At 52.3% G+C, this 16,613-nt stretch overlaps 1 protein-coding gene across 4 annotated transcripts in view; it reads left to right on the top strand.

Annotated features, from left to right (window-relative positions):
* WDTC1 (WD and tetratricopeptide repeats 1) overlaps positions 1 to 14,383 on the top strand; it is a 69,210-nt gene extending 54,827 nt beyond the window's left edge. For 2 of the 4 annotated variants that reach the window (XM_032863874.1, XM_032863877.1), the window contains 9 exons: positions 564 to 658; positions 1,070 to 1,185; positions 2,577 to 2,652; positions 3,258 to 3,366; positions 4,724 to 4,897; positions 7,957 to 8,192; positions 9,701 to 9,881; positions 10,763 to 10,955; positions 12,364 to 14,383. In XM_032863874.1, the coding sequence (XP_032719765.1) occupies positions 564 to 658; positions 1,070 to 1,185; positions 2,577 to 2,652; positions 3,258 to 3,366; positions 4,724 to 4,897; positions 7,957 to 8,192; positions 9,701 to 9,881; positions 10,763 to 10,955; positions 12,364 to 12,561 (1,378 nt within the window). In that variant the 3' untranslated portion in view covers positions 12,562 to 14,383. The remainder of the gene's footprint in view (positions 1 to 563; positions 659 to 1,069; positions 1,186 to 2,576; positions 2,653 to 3,257; positions 3,367 to 4,723; positions 4,898 to 7,956; positions 8,193 to 9,700; positions 9,882 to 10,762; positions 10,956 to 12,363) is intronic. The other 2 variants (XM_032863875.1, XM_032863876.1) reach the window with 2 other exon arrangements.
* Positions 14,384 to 16,613: the final 2,230 nt, after the last annotated feature.

Raw genomic sequence — 16,613 nt, forward strand, 5'->3', positions numbered from 1 at the left:
CCTGAAACAAATCACTGTGTATAATATTTTCTGCTTGTTCTCTTACTATGAGTATTTGTGCAGAGTTATAATCTTATACATGTAATTCTTTTTTGTACATTTAATTTTATTATTCTTTTTAAACAAATGTATAATATACTCAGAACCTCCACCTAAGTCCCAGACCTGAGCAGCTCTGCCAGCCTGGGTTTTCAGTCAACTCCTGGGACAGGCACAGGGGTGTCTGGCCTGCTAGACTTTCATTTGTGGGTTTGGGCGACCACTGCTGCTCCTCATACACTACATGACATGGAGTGGACCTTGAACCTTAACTCCATCATCTGTAAAATGAGAATAATAGGGTGGTCATGAGGACCAAGACAATGGATAGGACTTACCTGTAAAACACTGTAATGTGTACGGCCATGGCTGTCTAGTTGGTGAATCTTTGGGGTTGCTCAGGTAAGGAAGAAAAGTATCTCCTTTCAGAGGTAAAAATTTAGGTTTTTCTCTAGGGATTGTGATCTCAACTACCCAAGGGTAGTGCTAGGGGTTATAACCTATATGGTTTGCCTTTCCACCAGGAAGAGCATGAAGCAGAGCCCTTCGGCAGGTGTCCACACCTTCTGTGACCGGCAGAAGCCCCTTCCGGATGGTGCCGCCCAGTATTACGTAGCAGGTAGGGCTCAGTCCAGCCCTGGCCCCACACTCGTGGCTGGGTGCTGACTCTGTCTGGGATGGTGCAGGGAGATAGCATGGCATGGTGGTCAAGAGAAAGGGTATTAGAGTAAGGCAGATGTGGGCTTTAATCCTGACTGCCACTGACCAGCCATCCTGTGACCTTTGACAAAGTATTTCCCCTTGATGAGTCTTAATTCCTTTTCCATAAAATGGCACTGTAATGATGAAATGAAATAAAGTACATAAAGCAGTTAGCCTAGTGCATGTAGTGAGCGCTCAACACTCGCAGCTGCTTTTAGGATGAAGGTAAGTGCTACCATTATGGATATGATTGGCTTCACACAACTCCCTGCCCCTCTGGGGGAAGACAGGGAGCTTCACATTAGGGTAACTGAGCTGCTCCCCACAGGTCACCTGCCCGTGAAGCTGCCTGATTACAACAACCGTCTGAGAGTGTTGGTTGCCACCTATGTGACCTTCAGCCCCAATGGCACAGAGCTGCTGGTCAACATGGGAGGGGAGCAGGTATGTTTGGCTGCCCAAGATAGCCCTGCCCTCCTTCACCCTACAGTCAGCAGCCAGGGCTTAACACCTCACTTCCACTGCCATGAGGCAGTCAAGCAGCAGCCTTATTGTAAATTACTTCATAGTGAAATGTAGGAGCAACCTGGCATCACTGGAATTCCCAGAGAGGTGCCCTGGCCTTGGCTTTTTCTGAAGCTTTAGAACTGACGGACCGGTCTTCAAATGCTGGCCTTCTGTGTACTGGGAGTTTGAACTGTGAGGGTCTTCGTTCTTCTGAGCCTCGGTTTCCTCATCCTCCATTTTCCTAGGAGGAAACCCTGGGGCTCAGAGTCGGGCCGTAGGAGTGTTCCTTGGTAATGGCAGGCTACTAACCCTTCTCTTTGCATGTTCTCGGTCAGGATATCTAGTAAGCCTTGCTTAAATCCATTTATTCTACAAACACTCACTGAGCACTTACTCTGGGACTAGCATTATTATAAACATGAAGGAGACAGAGGTGAAATATGATCCAGCCCAGGTTGACGGGAGACATGGCAGGTGAAGCAGTTGATGAACAAGGCAAGGCGGACTACGTACCAGAGAACTGGGATGGAGAACTGGTCCTGGCTTCAGATCGCTGAGCCATCACCTGGCCTGAAGGTAGCATTAGGATGAATAGCGATGCAGTGTAGCAGAGTGGCCTAGAGCCAGACAGACTTGGTTTTGGGTCTTGGCTGTGCCACCTACTACTTTTATGGCCATGGGTAAATAAAGACTCAGCTCATATTTCTTTGTCTGTAAAGGGGGTGACTTGGGCTGACTTGGCTGACTCTGTCAGAAGAGCATGCAACTCTTGATCCCTGGGGCCGTGAGTTCAGAGTCCTATGTTGGGTATAGAGATAACTAAAAACAATAAACTAAAAAAATAATAGTACTTCTTTATGAGATGGTTTCTAGGATGAAATGAGGTAAGTCCTATAAAACATTTAGCCAAGTTACTAAAGCAAAGTAAGAATTGAAAAAACGTTAAATAATAATAGATAATTTTATGTTCACTGAGAGAAGTAAGTAGCAGTGATGCGTTGGGCAAATTGCTTCCCTTCTCTGAGGTTTCAGTTTTTCCAGCTATAAAATGAGAAATTTGGCTTTGTGACCTCTGAGGACCTTTCAAACTTAAACACGTGATTCTAATTAATGGCGGTGTTTTAAGCAGTCCACCCTCGGGACTGGGAACTGGGAAGATGTTCTCGTCTGAGGTTTGTTCCGTAGAACACCTCCTGGCCTTGCAGGATGGCTCCCTACTCAATACTCACTGTGTTCCTGAGAGCCATCAAGCCACCAAGGCCTTGCTTCTGGCCGGCCACTTTCTTACCTCACAGCCTCCGTCTCTTTTCTTGACCCTTCCACCCTAGGTCTATTTGTTTGACCTGACTTACAAGCAGCGGCCGTACACCTTTCTCTTGCCTAGAAAATGCCACTCCTCAGGGGGTAAGTTCTCTCTTGGGGTAGGGTTATCTCTGCTGGGGAGCTTGAGCATTTGCCACTTCTGCTGAGAAAGCTGCCCCTTCCCTTGTGCTGTGGCTGTGCCCCAAAAGGACTAGATTCTCTGAAAGAACGCTCTGTGTACAGTAAGAAGGAAGAGAACAGTAGGTCAGAGATACCTTCCCTCTGAAAAAGCACTTTCCGTGGCTTGTCTCTGGAGGACCTCAAGTAGTTGCCCTTCCTTTCTCATCCTGGGTCAGTCTCCTCACTGACTCTTTCCTGGGGCCTGCAGTTGATTTAGGCACCTCTACAAGTCCTGTTCTCCCCACACACACACACACTCCCCCGCCCGCCCCACAATCCCCCAAATCCCACCTAAGGGTAATGCCAAGTTAAAGCTATGTCCCTCTCCAACCAGCAGAGGGCGCACAGACTTTTCTTTATGCACTCGCCTTCTTGTGTCCAAACTTGCTTTCTGGGAAGGGGTCTCACCCCAGGAGGATGGCCCACAGTGGAACCATCAGATCCTGTGATGGAAGTTGGAGGGCTGCTGAGGAGCAATGGGGAATTTCTCCTGAGTTGTTGCTGTTCTTTCTCCCCATCCCTGCCAGAAGTTCAGAACGGCAAGATGTCCACCAATGGTGTATCCAACGGCGTGTCCAATGGCCTGCACCTTCATAGCAATGGCTTCCGGCTGCCGGAGAGTAGGGGACATGTCAGGTGAGGCCAGTCTGACTTGTCCAGCCCTTCCAGTCCCAAGTATACCTTATGGTACCTTACAGTATAATTGGAGGGATAGAATCGGAGGGAAGAGCATGTCTTTTAAACCTTCCATCCAGGTACATACTTCCAAGTCTGGGGACTGGGGCAAGGGATATAATGGAGTAGTGGAGTATTTATGGATGTGGCTAGTGGTTCCAATACTGCTCCTACCTGGTAGGATTCCAGTCATGCTCAGACTGAAGTTCCAGTCCCTTGGTATCCGTAGCTGGGTCAGGACCAAGGGATCAGCTGTCTCTTAGTACTGAGCTCTCTCTTAAAGGTGTTCTACATAGATGTTCTTCCCCCATTATATTTTTCTTTGTCCCATACTATCTTTTGGCCTCTGGGCTTTGGTATAGAGGTGTTCAAAGCCTCTAAACTTTGAGAGAAACAGAAGTCTCTATAGAGAGATACATGGGAGGAACTTGGGTGGTCACAAGGTTCAGCTCAGTGTGGAGGTGGGTGGTTAGCTACTATCATGCTCAGGAATTTGATTAAGAATTGCTTTTGGGGGGCGCCTGGGTGGCTCAGTGGGTTAAAGCCTCTGCCTTCAGCTCAGGTCATGATCCCAGGGTCCTGGGATCGAGCCCCGCATCGGGTTCTCTGCTCAGCAGGGAGCCTGCTTCCTCCTTTCTCTCTGCCTGCTTCTCTGTGATCTCTGCCTGTCAAATAAATAAATTTAAAAAATCTTTAAAAAAAAAAAAAAAAGAATTGCCTTTGGGGAGCACCTGGGTAGCTCAACCAGTTAGGCATCCAGCTCTTGATTACAGCTCAGGTCATGCTCTCAGGCTCTTGAAATTGAGCCCCCTGTCAAACTTTGCACTCAGCACAAGTTGGCTTGAGATTCTCTCCTTCTCCCTCTGCCCACTCCCCGCTCGCACGTGCAAGCTCACACACACTCGCACTCTCTCTAATAAATAGAATCAAATTGAATCGCCTTTGGGGTGCCTGCCTGGCTCAGTCAGTGGAGCGCAGCTCTTGATCTTGGGGTCATGAGTTTGAGCCCCATGTTGGGGGCATAGAGTTTACTTAGAGCTTACTTTTAAAAAAAAGAGAGAGAGTTGCCTTTTACCTGTCCATGACAGCTTCATTTCTGTTCCTCTTGTTTTTTCACTGGTTCAGAGTATCGGGACTTCTGCCCATTACCTATTGCAGTAACCCAGGCCAAGGATGGAAGTGCGCCCCTCTTCTAAATGACAGTGCAGATCCCAGGGACCAAGAAAATAACAAGTGGCCCTCAGGCAAGGCTATAAACTTCCTGAGAGGCTGCTCTGACCTTCTTTGGCTGGCCTAACTTGGCTCTCCTTCCCCGTAGTCCCCAGGTAGAGCTGCCCCCATACTTGGAGCGCGTGAAACAGCAAGCCAACGAGGCCTTTGCCTGCCAGCAGTGGACCCAGGCCATTCAGCTTTATAGCAAGGCCGTGCAGAGGGCCCCTCACAACGCCATGCTCTACGGGAACCGAGCTGCTGCCTACATGAAGCGCAAGTGGTGAGCGGACCTTAGGACGGGGGATGAAGGCAGGGGGACTGATGGAGCCAAGTTGCTGAGGCCTCCAGGGAAAGTGGCAGTGGCATCCCACTGCCTCTTAGGGCTCCTTAGCCCCAGGCTTTTTCTCCCCACCTCCAGACTAGAAGTCAGGAATTCTCAAGCACCAAGGAAGGTCACAGTGAAATAGTTTTGTTAAGTAGTGGTGTTTTGTTATAAAGTGATGTGGCCACTGGATAAGTAGGACTTGAGAGATTGATTAATCCCAACTGTTGGATAATTGTGCCTTGAATTGGGACTATGAAGGAACAGTGGAATTCTTGCTACATAGGAAAGAGGCATTTGGTGAATTCAGTTGGTATCTGTCTGAGATGATTCTGCAGCTCCTTGACCTTGGAGCTTGCTTTTCTATGCTCTTAGACCATTGGACTAAGCACAAACAAGATACCAGAGATCTGAAGCTGGCTGCGGGTCATGTTGGGTCATAGTGGCTGGTGGTAAAGGGGTGGGGTCCATATCCTGAAGAACCCGCTATCTTTGGAGACCATCAGGGCTCCTAGCCCTTCTGCCTGCAGCACCAGCAGGCAAGCAGGCCCCATCCCCCAGCCGGGGCCAGGACTGGAGATGGATAGAGCTGGGCCCACAGCCATTTCTGCTCCGTCTGGCATCCGTCGGCTCTGCCCAGACAGACAGGCCAGCTGGTGTGCCATCGTCTGGCTGCAACAAGGCAGGCCAGAGAGGGAAGCTTAAGAAACCCACCCAAGTTAACAGGATGGTAGATGGGGGTTTGGGAAGATGCTACCCCATTGGCCTGAGCTCAGGCGTCAAGAGTTTGCCAAAGACTCAGATGGTAACCTGACTGAGGAGGTGATGGTTTGGGGGCCATCCTGAGGTGTTTGGCCTCTTTGTCCCAAGAGCTGGGTAGAATACGCAGTGTCCTCATCCAGGCTTTAGACTGAGAGCTGTTTCACTCTTGCATTCTTGCTAAGAGAGGCTGATAAAGCCCTTGACATGTTCTCTGAACTCCTACTATGCACTAGATACCAGGGACACAAAGTTCTTCACTTTGAGTTCCTGTGCTCCAGAGTCCCCAGCTTCTGGACAGAGGACAAAGACATGATCATGGTTCTCATTGTCAAAGAGTCAGGAAAAAGTGAGTCTTTGTGTGGTCAGGTAAAAGGCTGTGGGCACGAAGAAAAGTTAAGTCACTTCAGCTGGGGTCAGGGAAGTGTCAGGAAGATGAGGTGTCTGATGGGCTGTAAGTGTGGGCAGACTTAGGCAAGGAAGTGAAGAGGAGGAGGGGATTATGGGGGAAGGACATTCCCAGAGAGATGGTGCGAACAAAGGCGTGGGGGTGGGGGACTGACTGAAGAGCTTGTTTGCAGAACAACAAATCCATTTGGCTGGAGCAGAGGGTTCTGGAAGGGACTGGCAGGAGATGAGTCTGTGAGGTAGCCTGGGGCCGGCCTGGGAAGGACTTGGAATGCAGAGCGGTGGCTGTTTTGGCCTGGATTCAGTGGGGTGATGGGCAGCTACTGAAGGGTTCTGAGCAGGAGAGGGATGTGCTGAGGGCTGTCCTTTCAGGGAGATTGATCTGGCAGAGAGTCTGGTGGATGGGTGAACCCTAGGGCCAGCCTACTCTCTCCCCATCCCCACATGCCTGCCAGTGACCCCAGAATGTCGCATTCTGTTCCAGGCCAGTCTCTCCAGGGCTGCCATCTGCTCCTGGGTGCAGTGGGAGCTGTCACCCTCTGGCTCCTGGTTGGTCTCTGTCTGGCTCTCTCCAGGAGCTCTGAGGTGCACTTTGCAGGTGGTAATTGGGTTTCCAAACAGTGCCTGCTCCTTCATCACAGCCAATCGTTCTAATGCAGGCCATGCCTTCAAAGCACTCTATCCCCTGCCTGCTCCCACGCTGGTGAGCTGCTTGTTCCGGATCTGAGCGTGGCTGTTGCAAGGGCTGGGTGCTCGCTCTGAGTGCTGTAGGAGAGGAGGGTCAGGAGGACATTTCCCCTGTCGGGCCTGCTTTGACCCTGTGCAGGAGGGTTGTGAGCTATGCCTTGGTGGAAAGAGCATCAGTTCTGGGGAATGCTGCTTGTCACAGTTGGGTCCTCTCAGCCCAGCAGGGAAAAGGGGGGGTGGCGGGAAGGCTACTAAAGGAGAAGTCCTGTGACCTGTCTGGATCTACAAACGACAGGTGGGAACAGATGAGAGGTACTGGAGAAGTGTATCCTATATTCTGGCACAGGGTGGGAGAGCAGGGGACTTCCTTAAGATCCCTCCCTTCTTGCTGTCCCCCCGAAAACTGAAAAACATCCCCATTTCCCTTCATCCATGCTTTGGGAGGTTGAAGGTAGTGAGTGGGGATGATTTGGAGTTCCTGGCGTGCACACCCCCCTTCGCCATCAGCTTCCAGAGAGCTGACTCTGCCAGTCTGTCAGGCCCCATCCTTCAGCCCCGGGAGGTAGAGGCTACAGCTGCTGTGGATCAGTCAGCCAGGACAGAGGGGGGTCTGGCTGAGGGCTTGCTGCCTGCTGGTCAGACCCTCAGTCCCCAGCCTGGTACTTCTGGCTTCCCCAGACCGCCGAACTGTCCTTGAGGGCCCCCTGCCTTGGCCAGGGCTTTGAAGACCATCCGGGGGGATTTGAGGATGTAGTTGGAGGAAGAGAGAAGGAGGGCCTGGGGAGCCTGAAGTGGGCAAGATGCCAGGCCTTCTGCTGCAGAGCTGCAGGGGCCTGGGGTGAGCCAGTGCGCAGTTGCACTCTGTGCCCAGCAGAGGGCAGCCTGACACTGTTTTTTTCTTTCACACATGCGCGCACCCTGGTGCGCGCACTCCATCCCTCCATCCCCCACCAAGACTTCAGGGTTCCTGACTCATCTCCTTAACATACCCTGTCTCCTGGGGAGCAGGGTCTGAGCTGAGCCAGGGTTCTTTTCGTCTACAAGCACCCTCGCCCTGAGATCTGTCAGAGGTGGGCTGAGGTGGCCCACCTCAGAGGAGACTGGGTGGACTCCTTGCTTGCCACGCGGTCCTACCTCTAAGCCACACTCCCCTGCCTTCCCAGGGATGGTGACCACTACGATGCCCTGAGAGACTGCCTCAAGGCCATCTCCCTAAACCCGTGCCACCTGAAGGCACACTTCCGCCTGGCCCGCTGCCTCTTTGAGCTCAAGTACGTGGCTGAGGCCCTGGAGTGCCTGGATGACTTCAAAGGGAAGTTCCCGGAGCAGGCCCACAGCAGCGCTTGTGACGCATTGGGCCGCGACATCACGGCAGCCCTCTTCTCCAAAAATGACGGTGGTGAGTGGGCACTGAGGAGGGGTTGCTGTTACTTTGAGGTCCTATGTGACATGCTGGAGAAGACATGGTTCTGAGATTAGAGAGGCCTGGATTCTTAGGCTGATTCAGAAATTATGTGAGGTTGGGACACCCACTTGGTCTCTTTGAGACTCAGTTTCCCCATCTGTAAAGGGGGAATGATAGCACCTCCCATTTAGGGTTTCTCTTGAGGATTAACAATAGTATGTTTAAAGCACCTGGCTTAATGCCTAGGACTCAGGACAGGAGGAAACAGCCCAGTCAGGTCGTCTGCATAGCTCCAGCTGGGCCTTCTCACCTGCTCACAGAGACCGGGTCTTAGCTGTTCCATTGGACATCTGAGTAAGAGGCAGCCGTGGGGGGTTGTACTCCTTCCAGTTTGGCTGCTTGCAGCAGAGGCATGCATGAGAAATGCCTCACGCATGCAGCTCTGCCGTGTGGTAACCATGTAACCTAAGGTAACGCACAGCCTCCCTGACCACCCCACTACCTTGCCTCCACAGAGCTCATTTGAAGCCCTGTCCAGCTCTGCTCAGTAGCACTGGAGGGTGAGCTGGGTATTTGTGGTGAAACTCAGTGGAGGCAGACATGGACCCTCACCTCTCTCCTATGCAATTTACTAACCATGCGACTAATGCATTGTTTGAGTAGTTATCCAGCATCTACCACATGCTAGGCACTGTGCTGGGTTGTGGGTGTACAGCTGTGGACAAGTCAGATGGGATTCGTGGAGTTTACAGCCCTAGTGAAGGAACCAAGCAATGAAGAAGAAACAATGTGATGAGTGCCATGGGGGCCTGATACAGTACAGGTGCCTGGGGCAGGGCTTAATGTCAGGCTAGTCAGGCTAGGGTTCTGGAGGAGGAGACATTTAATCTGAGATCTCAGGGATGGGGAAGAAGAGGTAACTAGATAAAAAGTATACCTGTGGGAGGTAAAGATTTCTGGCCTAGGAACCAGCACATGCAAAGGCCCTGAGGCAGGCAGAATCAAGGCACTTTTAAGGCACTGAGAAAACTGTTGTGATTTTACCCAAGGCACTGAACTGATCAGTGCCTCATTTGGGATCTATAACTCATCTTCCGGTGAGGAAGGGCTTGGACTTTACTCCTTTCAGAGCTGTGGGTCTACTTAGAAAAATTATCCCTTCAAGTCTCTCAGTAGTGCTTCACCTCCCCCCCCCCCCCGCCCCACCTCTTACCTCCACAGAAACAGACTGTGGGCCTCTGCATCCTTGGGGCTTCCAGACATTGTTCTGGGACCTGAGCAAAGGCCCTTCTAGCATCCAAAGTCCCCTCTTGAACATCCTCAAGGGTTAGGTCCAAAAGTGCTTCTTCCTTACAGTCATTCCCAGCTTTCGAGGGTAGGGGTAGAGGCAGATAGCCCTACATTGTCAGCACTTGAGCTGAAAAAACAGGGTCAGGGGTAGAGACAAGGTAGGGGAGGGAAAATAAGGACAGGTCTCACCTTTCCTTGCTCTCTGCCCCTAGAGGAGAAGAAGGGAGCCGGCGGTGGCGGCGGTGGCCCTGTCCGCCTCCGCAGTACGAGCCGCAAGGACTCCATCTCGGAGGATGAGATGGTGCTGCGGGAGCGAAGCTACGACTACCAGTTCCGCTACTGCGGCCACTGCAACACCACCACGGATATCAAGGAGGCCAATTTCTTTGGCAGGTCCGAGGCCCTGAAGAGGAGGAGGGCACAGCCTGGTTGGCAGCAGGAGACTTGGGGGGGTGGGGCATAATGCTTTCAGAAAAGTCTCAAATCCCAGTTCTGCCTCTGTATCCTTGACCAAATGGCTTCACCTCTGTGGGCCTGTCTCTTCATCTATAAAATGAAACCAGCCATCCCTACTCATGGGGCCATAATGAGGATTTGTGAGGTAATCCACAGAGCATCCAGTATGGGGTCTGGACTCTGCCTTTATCCCCTGCCTCCTCTCCCTCTGTCTCCATGCGCCAGAGCTTGGTCTTGATGTGGATGCTTGGAGCTTCCCTCTGCTGGGGTATGAGGCCAGAGCCCTCAAAAGCTGGCAGTCTTAGCACACTTGTGTTCTCAGAACTGTGCCCCCGGTACTGAGGGACATAGCCCATGTCTCAGACCCCGTTACCCCCAACCCTCCTTTGTATATGGTATACTTTCTTGGGGTAAGTGAAATCCTTGAGTGTTGAGAGTCTCACTGTCAAGATCCCCTCTAAGTGTCAGTGGTGTGTAAGGGGGTTGTGGACCCGGGAAGTGAGGACTGCTGGGGAAGGCTTAGACAAGAGTGTTCCCAGAGATCGAAGAGATGCAGGATTGATCCCGCACCCAGGGAGCTTATAATATGTGTTGAGGGAGAGTATCTTGGGGGCACCCAAGCAGTCCCTGATCTTAAGCTTAATAGCTGGACGGCGACCGAGGCTCTGCAGTATGGAGAGGATTGCCGTGTGTGGGAGTTCTGAGTCAAGGGAAGACCCCAGAGTTCCCTGCTCCCCTTGCCCTAAGCCGTACAGCCTCTACTTGAGGCTGTAGGGCAGTACCCCACCTGACCTCCCTGCCCTTTGCCCCTCTGCCAGCAACGCTCAGTACATCGTCAGTGGCTCTGACGATGGCTCCTTCTTCATCTGGGAAAAGGAGACCACCAACCTGGTCCGCGTGCTCCAAGGGGACGAGTCCATCGTCAACTGCCTGCAGCCACACCCCAGCTACTGCTTCCTGGCCACCAGCGGCATTGACCCTGTTGTGCGGCTCTGGAACCCCCGGCCAGAGGTGAGGGTGTGGAGAAAATGGCCAAAACTGGACAGGGACAAAGGTTGGGCTGGACCCTGTGCGAGGCCTCCGGCTGAGCCTGGGAGGATTAGGGAGGGAAACGAGTCATTCAGAGATGGAAGCCGCTAGGATGAGTGAACTCCTACCTGAGGGCCCAGCACCGTGTCAAGGTGGGAGCCATCAATTCCAAATACAGTAGGCAGTCCCAGGGGGAAGAGTAGGCACCTGCCTTCTCGAGGCACATCCCTGAGCAAGCTGAGAGGATGAGACTCCCATACAGGAAACAGTAACCAAGGACAGGGTGCAGGAGGCTGGGAGGGAACTAGAGCAGCCCCAGTGCCACCTCATGAGAACAGTCCCTCAGGGGCTCCCTAGGGACCTCATATACCACTGTGTTGTGTCCCCCAGAATCTGGACAAAAGCCAGTCCCTTGGTTACATGGGAAGTATGCAGGCTTTGGAATCTTGGTGAGCCTAAGTCTGAATCCTGGTCCCTTCACTCACTGCCTAAGGGACTTAACCATCTCTGGCCCAGGTTTTTATCTGTACACTGGAATGGGTATGACAGCACCACCTCAAAAGGTTGCTTTAAGGATAAAGAAGTGATGCCTGTGAAGTGTCCAGTTCACAGGGACACTTAGGAGGATGTGGTCCCCTCTACTCCCAGGGTGGGTAGCCAGGCAGGCTGGCCTGAGGCCTCCACTGCCCTCTGCCCCACTTCCCTCCCCTTTCTAGCCAGCAAAACAGAAGTGGTGTATCTAATTACAGAGGCAATTTACTGTGAATTTTAAAGAGAACCCTATAGACCTCTCCCATGAGGGGAGAGAAAAAGAAGGATAAAGGAAGGGTTGTTGGGAGTGATGACAGAAGAGTAGGATGGGGGGTATTGCCTGTTCCTCCTGCCCTGGGTATCTAGTAGGTGTGCCCAACAGACCCTGGTGTGAGTCCTCCCACATAAATCCATGTATGGGCCCCCCATGTGGTAAGCCCCACCATTTCCTGTATGGGGCCCCGCCAATATGTACCCCAATAGGGGTATGACCCCCCAGTGTGTATCCCAGCATGTGCACCTCCATATATATCTCAGTGTATTGTGTCCCCTCCCAGTGTGTACTACCAGATGGGCCCCGTATGTATAACCCCACATGGCGTGCCTCCCTCATATCTGTATCCTGGTGAGCACATGTCCTGTACGTATCCCCATATGTGGGTTCCTTGGCATCCGCATCTACATAGGAGTATACGTACAGCCCCACGTACATCTCTTGGTGTGTCCAGCCATCTACGTATACCGCCCCATCTGTGTGTGTGTGTGTGTGTGTGTGTGTGTGTGTGTGTGTATGCACGCACGCGCTTGCCAACCTCCCCCACACACCTCTCTCCCGGTGCTATGTGTGCCTTCCCCACAGAGCGAAGACCTCACAGGCCGGGTTGTGGAGGACATGGAGGGTGCTTCCCAGGCCAACCAGCGGCGCATGAACGCCGACCCACTGGAGGTGATGCTGCTCAACATGGGCTACCGGATCACAGGCCTGAGCAGTGGGGGTGCGGGGGCCTCTGATGACGAGGACAGCTCCGAGGGCCAGGTTCAGTGCCGGCCCAGCTAGACCCTCCAAGCTCTGGTCCCCGGCGCCTGCTACTGGCTGGACCCTCCACCATGGGCAGGAGGTCAGGGGGTTCTGTTTTGGTTTGTCTTCCCCCCTCCCCCCATTTTTTTCATTTCCCTGTTTTGTTGTTAGTTTGGCATTGGGGGTGGGGGGTTGCTACAACTCGCTGGCTTTCAGACTTTGGGGCAGATTGCCCCTTGACTGGCCTCAGCTCTGAGCAGAAGAGCAGGAGGGGAAACCCCTCCAGACACCACCCACCTCCCATATCCCTGGAGGGCTCTAGCCCGCCTCAGGTTGGGAGGCAAGGGCCAAAGCTGTCTTCAAGGACTGCCCTACACTTCAGTTGGCGGCAGGAAGGGGAGTGGAATTCCAGTCCGTAAGGGCTAGCCTTGACCTGTTGCCACTCTTGCTCCTACGGGCAAGGCTAGCTCCTTTGTGGCTTCAGGGAAGGTTCTGAAAAAGGATGGGGTCCCACCCTCCCTCCAGAGCCACCATGTCAGGGTGGAAGCCGAAGGAAGGTGGGAGTCCTGCAGTAGGCAAGGCCAGGCCCCTGCCTGGGCAGGAGAGTGTCCTCGCCCTTCTCCCAGTGCTGGCTCCAGACCCTGCACCTGCGCTCACTGGCCACCTCCGGGGGCTTAGCCTTTCCCAAGGGCCCTGGCAGAGGGTGGGGCACCACGCCATAGCCTTCTGCACTGCACTATGACCACTCCCACTCCCCTTTCTGGGGGCTCCTTGGCCTCACTGTGACCTTTCTGCCAGAGCTCCCAGCCAGGCCCACTCTGCTGAGGTGGCACTCCCTGCTAAGGGCCCTTTCTGCCCTTCCTCCCACCCCACATGCTGAGCCGCCACAAAGACCAAAGAAGTGATGGCTTTTCTCTGTCCCCCTGCTGCTCTAGGGGGAGGGGGGTGGGTCTCCTGAGCCACTCAGATGGGAAAATCCCTAACTTGGCCCCCTCCCTCCTCAGCAGCCCCAAGCTTAACACTGGACAGCAGTCACCCCACCACTCACCAAGCCGCTCTCTGCCCCCTTGGCTCTCAGCTGGGAGCTGCTCCTGACAGTTGCTCAGCCTTCCTCCCCTTCTCCCTCCTTCTCCCCTCAGTGCTTACTTGGCTCCAGCCCTCCAGCTGCAGCCTCTGGGGAGCAGCAGCCTCCCTTCTTCCCTCCCTCCGTCCTTCCCTCCCTCCGCCTGGTCTCTGCCAGGTGCCTCCTCTCAGTCAGGCTTCCGAGCAGCCCTGGAGACAGGAGGGCCATGTTAAAAGCTTTTTCACAGTTTTAAGAAGACAGGGGGGGTGAGGATAGTGGTGGGGGGTCTGGCACCATCTCGTCATTGCTTTAATCCCAGCAACACAGGTGGCAGCTTCTTCCCCCTCCTCCCCACCCAGTCCCTCTCCCACCCCTCTCTTCTAGCTTGGTAATGAAGTATATTTATTGGTGAAGGAAACAGCTGCTGCTGCTTTTCCTGCTGCTGGGACTTGCTCCCTTGTCTCTTCTCCATGACCTTTCTCGAGCCAGGGAGGGGAAAGCAGGAGTACTGGGGCTGGGCCCTGGGGCCCAAGGACCAGCAAGGGCCCCTTTTGCTTTCCTGTGTTCGAGCCACCTGCCATTTCCTCTCTGCCTCCTGCCCGCCCGTCATGTGTCCCCCCTCTGTTCCCCCCCCCCCCCCCCCCCCGCCCCCCCGCCCCGCGCCTGCCCAGCCTGGGCCCTGCAGTGTGGAGAGACACATAAGCCTTACTGTCCTCTGGGGGCAGGAGCCGAGCCTTTTTGTTGCTCCGCTCCCAGGAGAGTGAGGGTGACGCAATTGATTAAAACCATTTTGTTCTAGGTGTGGCTGCTGGCATTTGTGGGGTGCAAATGGGTCTTGGAACCAAAGTGAGGGTACCTGATCCTCACCTCTGTAGCTATGTGACTTTGAGTAACCACACCTCTGCTGGGTAGAATGAGGCCTGCCTTGGAGGATCCCTGTGAGCAGTGGCCTCCCAGCACAGCGAGGCTGAGTGCAGCAGCGCCTGGCCCCGGTGGCTGTGAATTGCAGTAATCAGCTTTCACTCTCCAAGCTGTTTTCTCCTCTCTAAAACAAGGAGGTTGAAGTCTTAGTGGCTTTTCAAACTTCTAAAGTCAACCCAAACAAGAAATACACATTTTACATTGTGATCCAAGATACCCATGCTTATTTGTGTGTATATAATGAACATAAGCTTTACACAATAATATTTACTGTTGCTACATGCAGTGTGTTCTAGTGACCATTCTGTTTTACTAAGGTAAAAAAGGGCTGGCCATAACCCACTAAACGGATTTCACAATGTGATGTGCCCTGGATTAGAGGGTATCTTAGACCAGAGGTTCCCAGACTTTCTCAGCTCATAGCACTCACCCAGCATTAGTGACTCAGTAATTTTCTCATGGAGCCTCTAAACCAAAAGAAATGCCCAAGAGTTCTATTTATCAAGTAATTATACTCAAATTACATAAGAACTATGTGGTACCAAGTCACTTTTTTTTAAAAAAGTACTTATAAACTAGAAGAAACAGTATTTTTATTTCATTCTTAAATACAATAACTAATGGGATCTGTGTGCTTGTTGGGCACTATAAAGCTTCTCAAACTTTCTAATCCCATTGGACACTACTACCTATTCCACACTGACTTTGAGTTGCTTTTTACGAGAGCGACCACCAGAAACCCAGCTTCTCAAAGATGATCTAACCAAAGGAATGTATCACAACCTAATGATGAAACTGTGATCTACCTTGAACTAGTAGATCTCTCCTTAGCCAACAGATGTTGAGTATCTCCCAAATTTAAAATCCCCTACCATGTGCTCTATGAACTTGTTGGGGCCTGCCAAGGTTGTTGATGCACAGTTTCAGGGCTGTGATTCAGTATTGTGGGAACAACAGCTTCACTACTGAAATTTTGTCATTCTTCTGTTTGTACATTTGGAAAGAACAGCGTGATGGGAAGGCAGCAGGGTATGCTAGGGTATTCTCAGTTTAATTCAGGAGACAGGAAGGAGATCCTGACAGAAACAGAAGCACAGTAGGTGGTGTTATGAAGCAGGTGTTTTAGACCAGTGTCACTTCTTTGTGTCCAAGATGAAGTCTTTATTCTTTTGACAGAGAGAGAGATCACAAGTAGGCAGAGAGAGAGGGAGAAGCAGGCTCCCCACTGAGCAGAGAGCCCGATGCGGGGCTCAATCCCTGGACCCTGAGATCATGACCTGAGCTGAAGGCAGAGGCTTAACCCACTGAGCCACGCAGGCACCCCCAGGATGAAGTCTTTAGAAACTTCCTCAAGACATTTGCAGACCAAGCAAGGGAGGGGCAGTGTCCCAGGTCAAGAGACTAGTGTAAAGTCACAGGTTCCCTCCCGGAGCCCGAGTGATTCAGTTCAGCTGCACTGTTCAGGGAGGAGTGGCTCATGGGCTGAAGGGGCAGTCCAGCTGCAGAGGGCTCCCCGTGCATGATGAGGGGCTGTAAGCTGGACCGTGTAAGCAAGAAGGAGCCACTGGAAGACTTCATTCACCAGGGCTCCCTTTCATTTGGAATTGGTACTCCCCCCACCCTTTTTGTAAGTAGACTTTGTCTTTCAGAGCACTTTAAGGCTTAGATTCAGTTGCGTGGATACTACAGACTCCCATATATCCCCCTCTCTCCCTGGCTCAGTTTCCCCTATTATTAACATCTTGCATTACTGTAGTGCATTTACTACAATTAATGAACCAATACTAATACATCATTATTAACTAAAGCCCATAAGGTCACTTTCTTTATAATTCTGTGGGTTTTGACAAATGCATAATGTCATGTATCCATCATTACACTGTCATACAGAATAGTTTCTGCCCTAAAAGTCCCCTGTGCGGGGCACCTGGGTGGCTCAGTGGGTTAAAGCCTCTGCTTTCAGCTCAGGTCATGATCCCAGGGTCCTAGGATTGAGCCCTGCATCAGGCTCTCTGCTCAGCAGGAAGCCTGCTTCCTCCTCTCTCTCTGTCTCTCTGCCTGCCTCTCTGCCTACTTGTGATCTCTGTCTGCCAAATAAATAAATAAA

The sequence above is a fragment of the Lontra canadensis genome, unplaced genomic scaffold, assembly GCF_010015895.1.
Source record: "Lontra canadensis isolate GAN:19392208 unplaced genomic scaffold, GSC_riverotter_1.0 scaffold25, whole genome shotgun sequence".
Lineage (NCBI taxonomy): Eukaryota > Metazoa > Chordata > Mammalia > Carnivora > Mustelidae > Lontra > Lontra canadensis.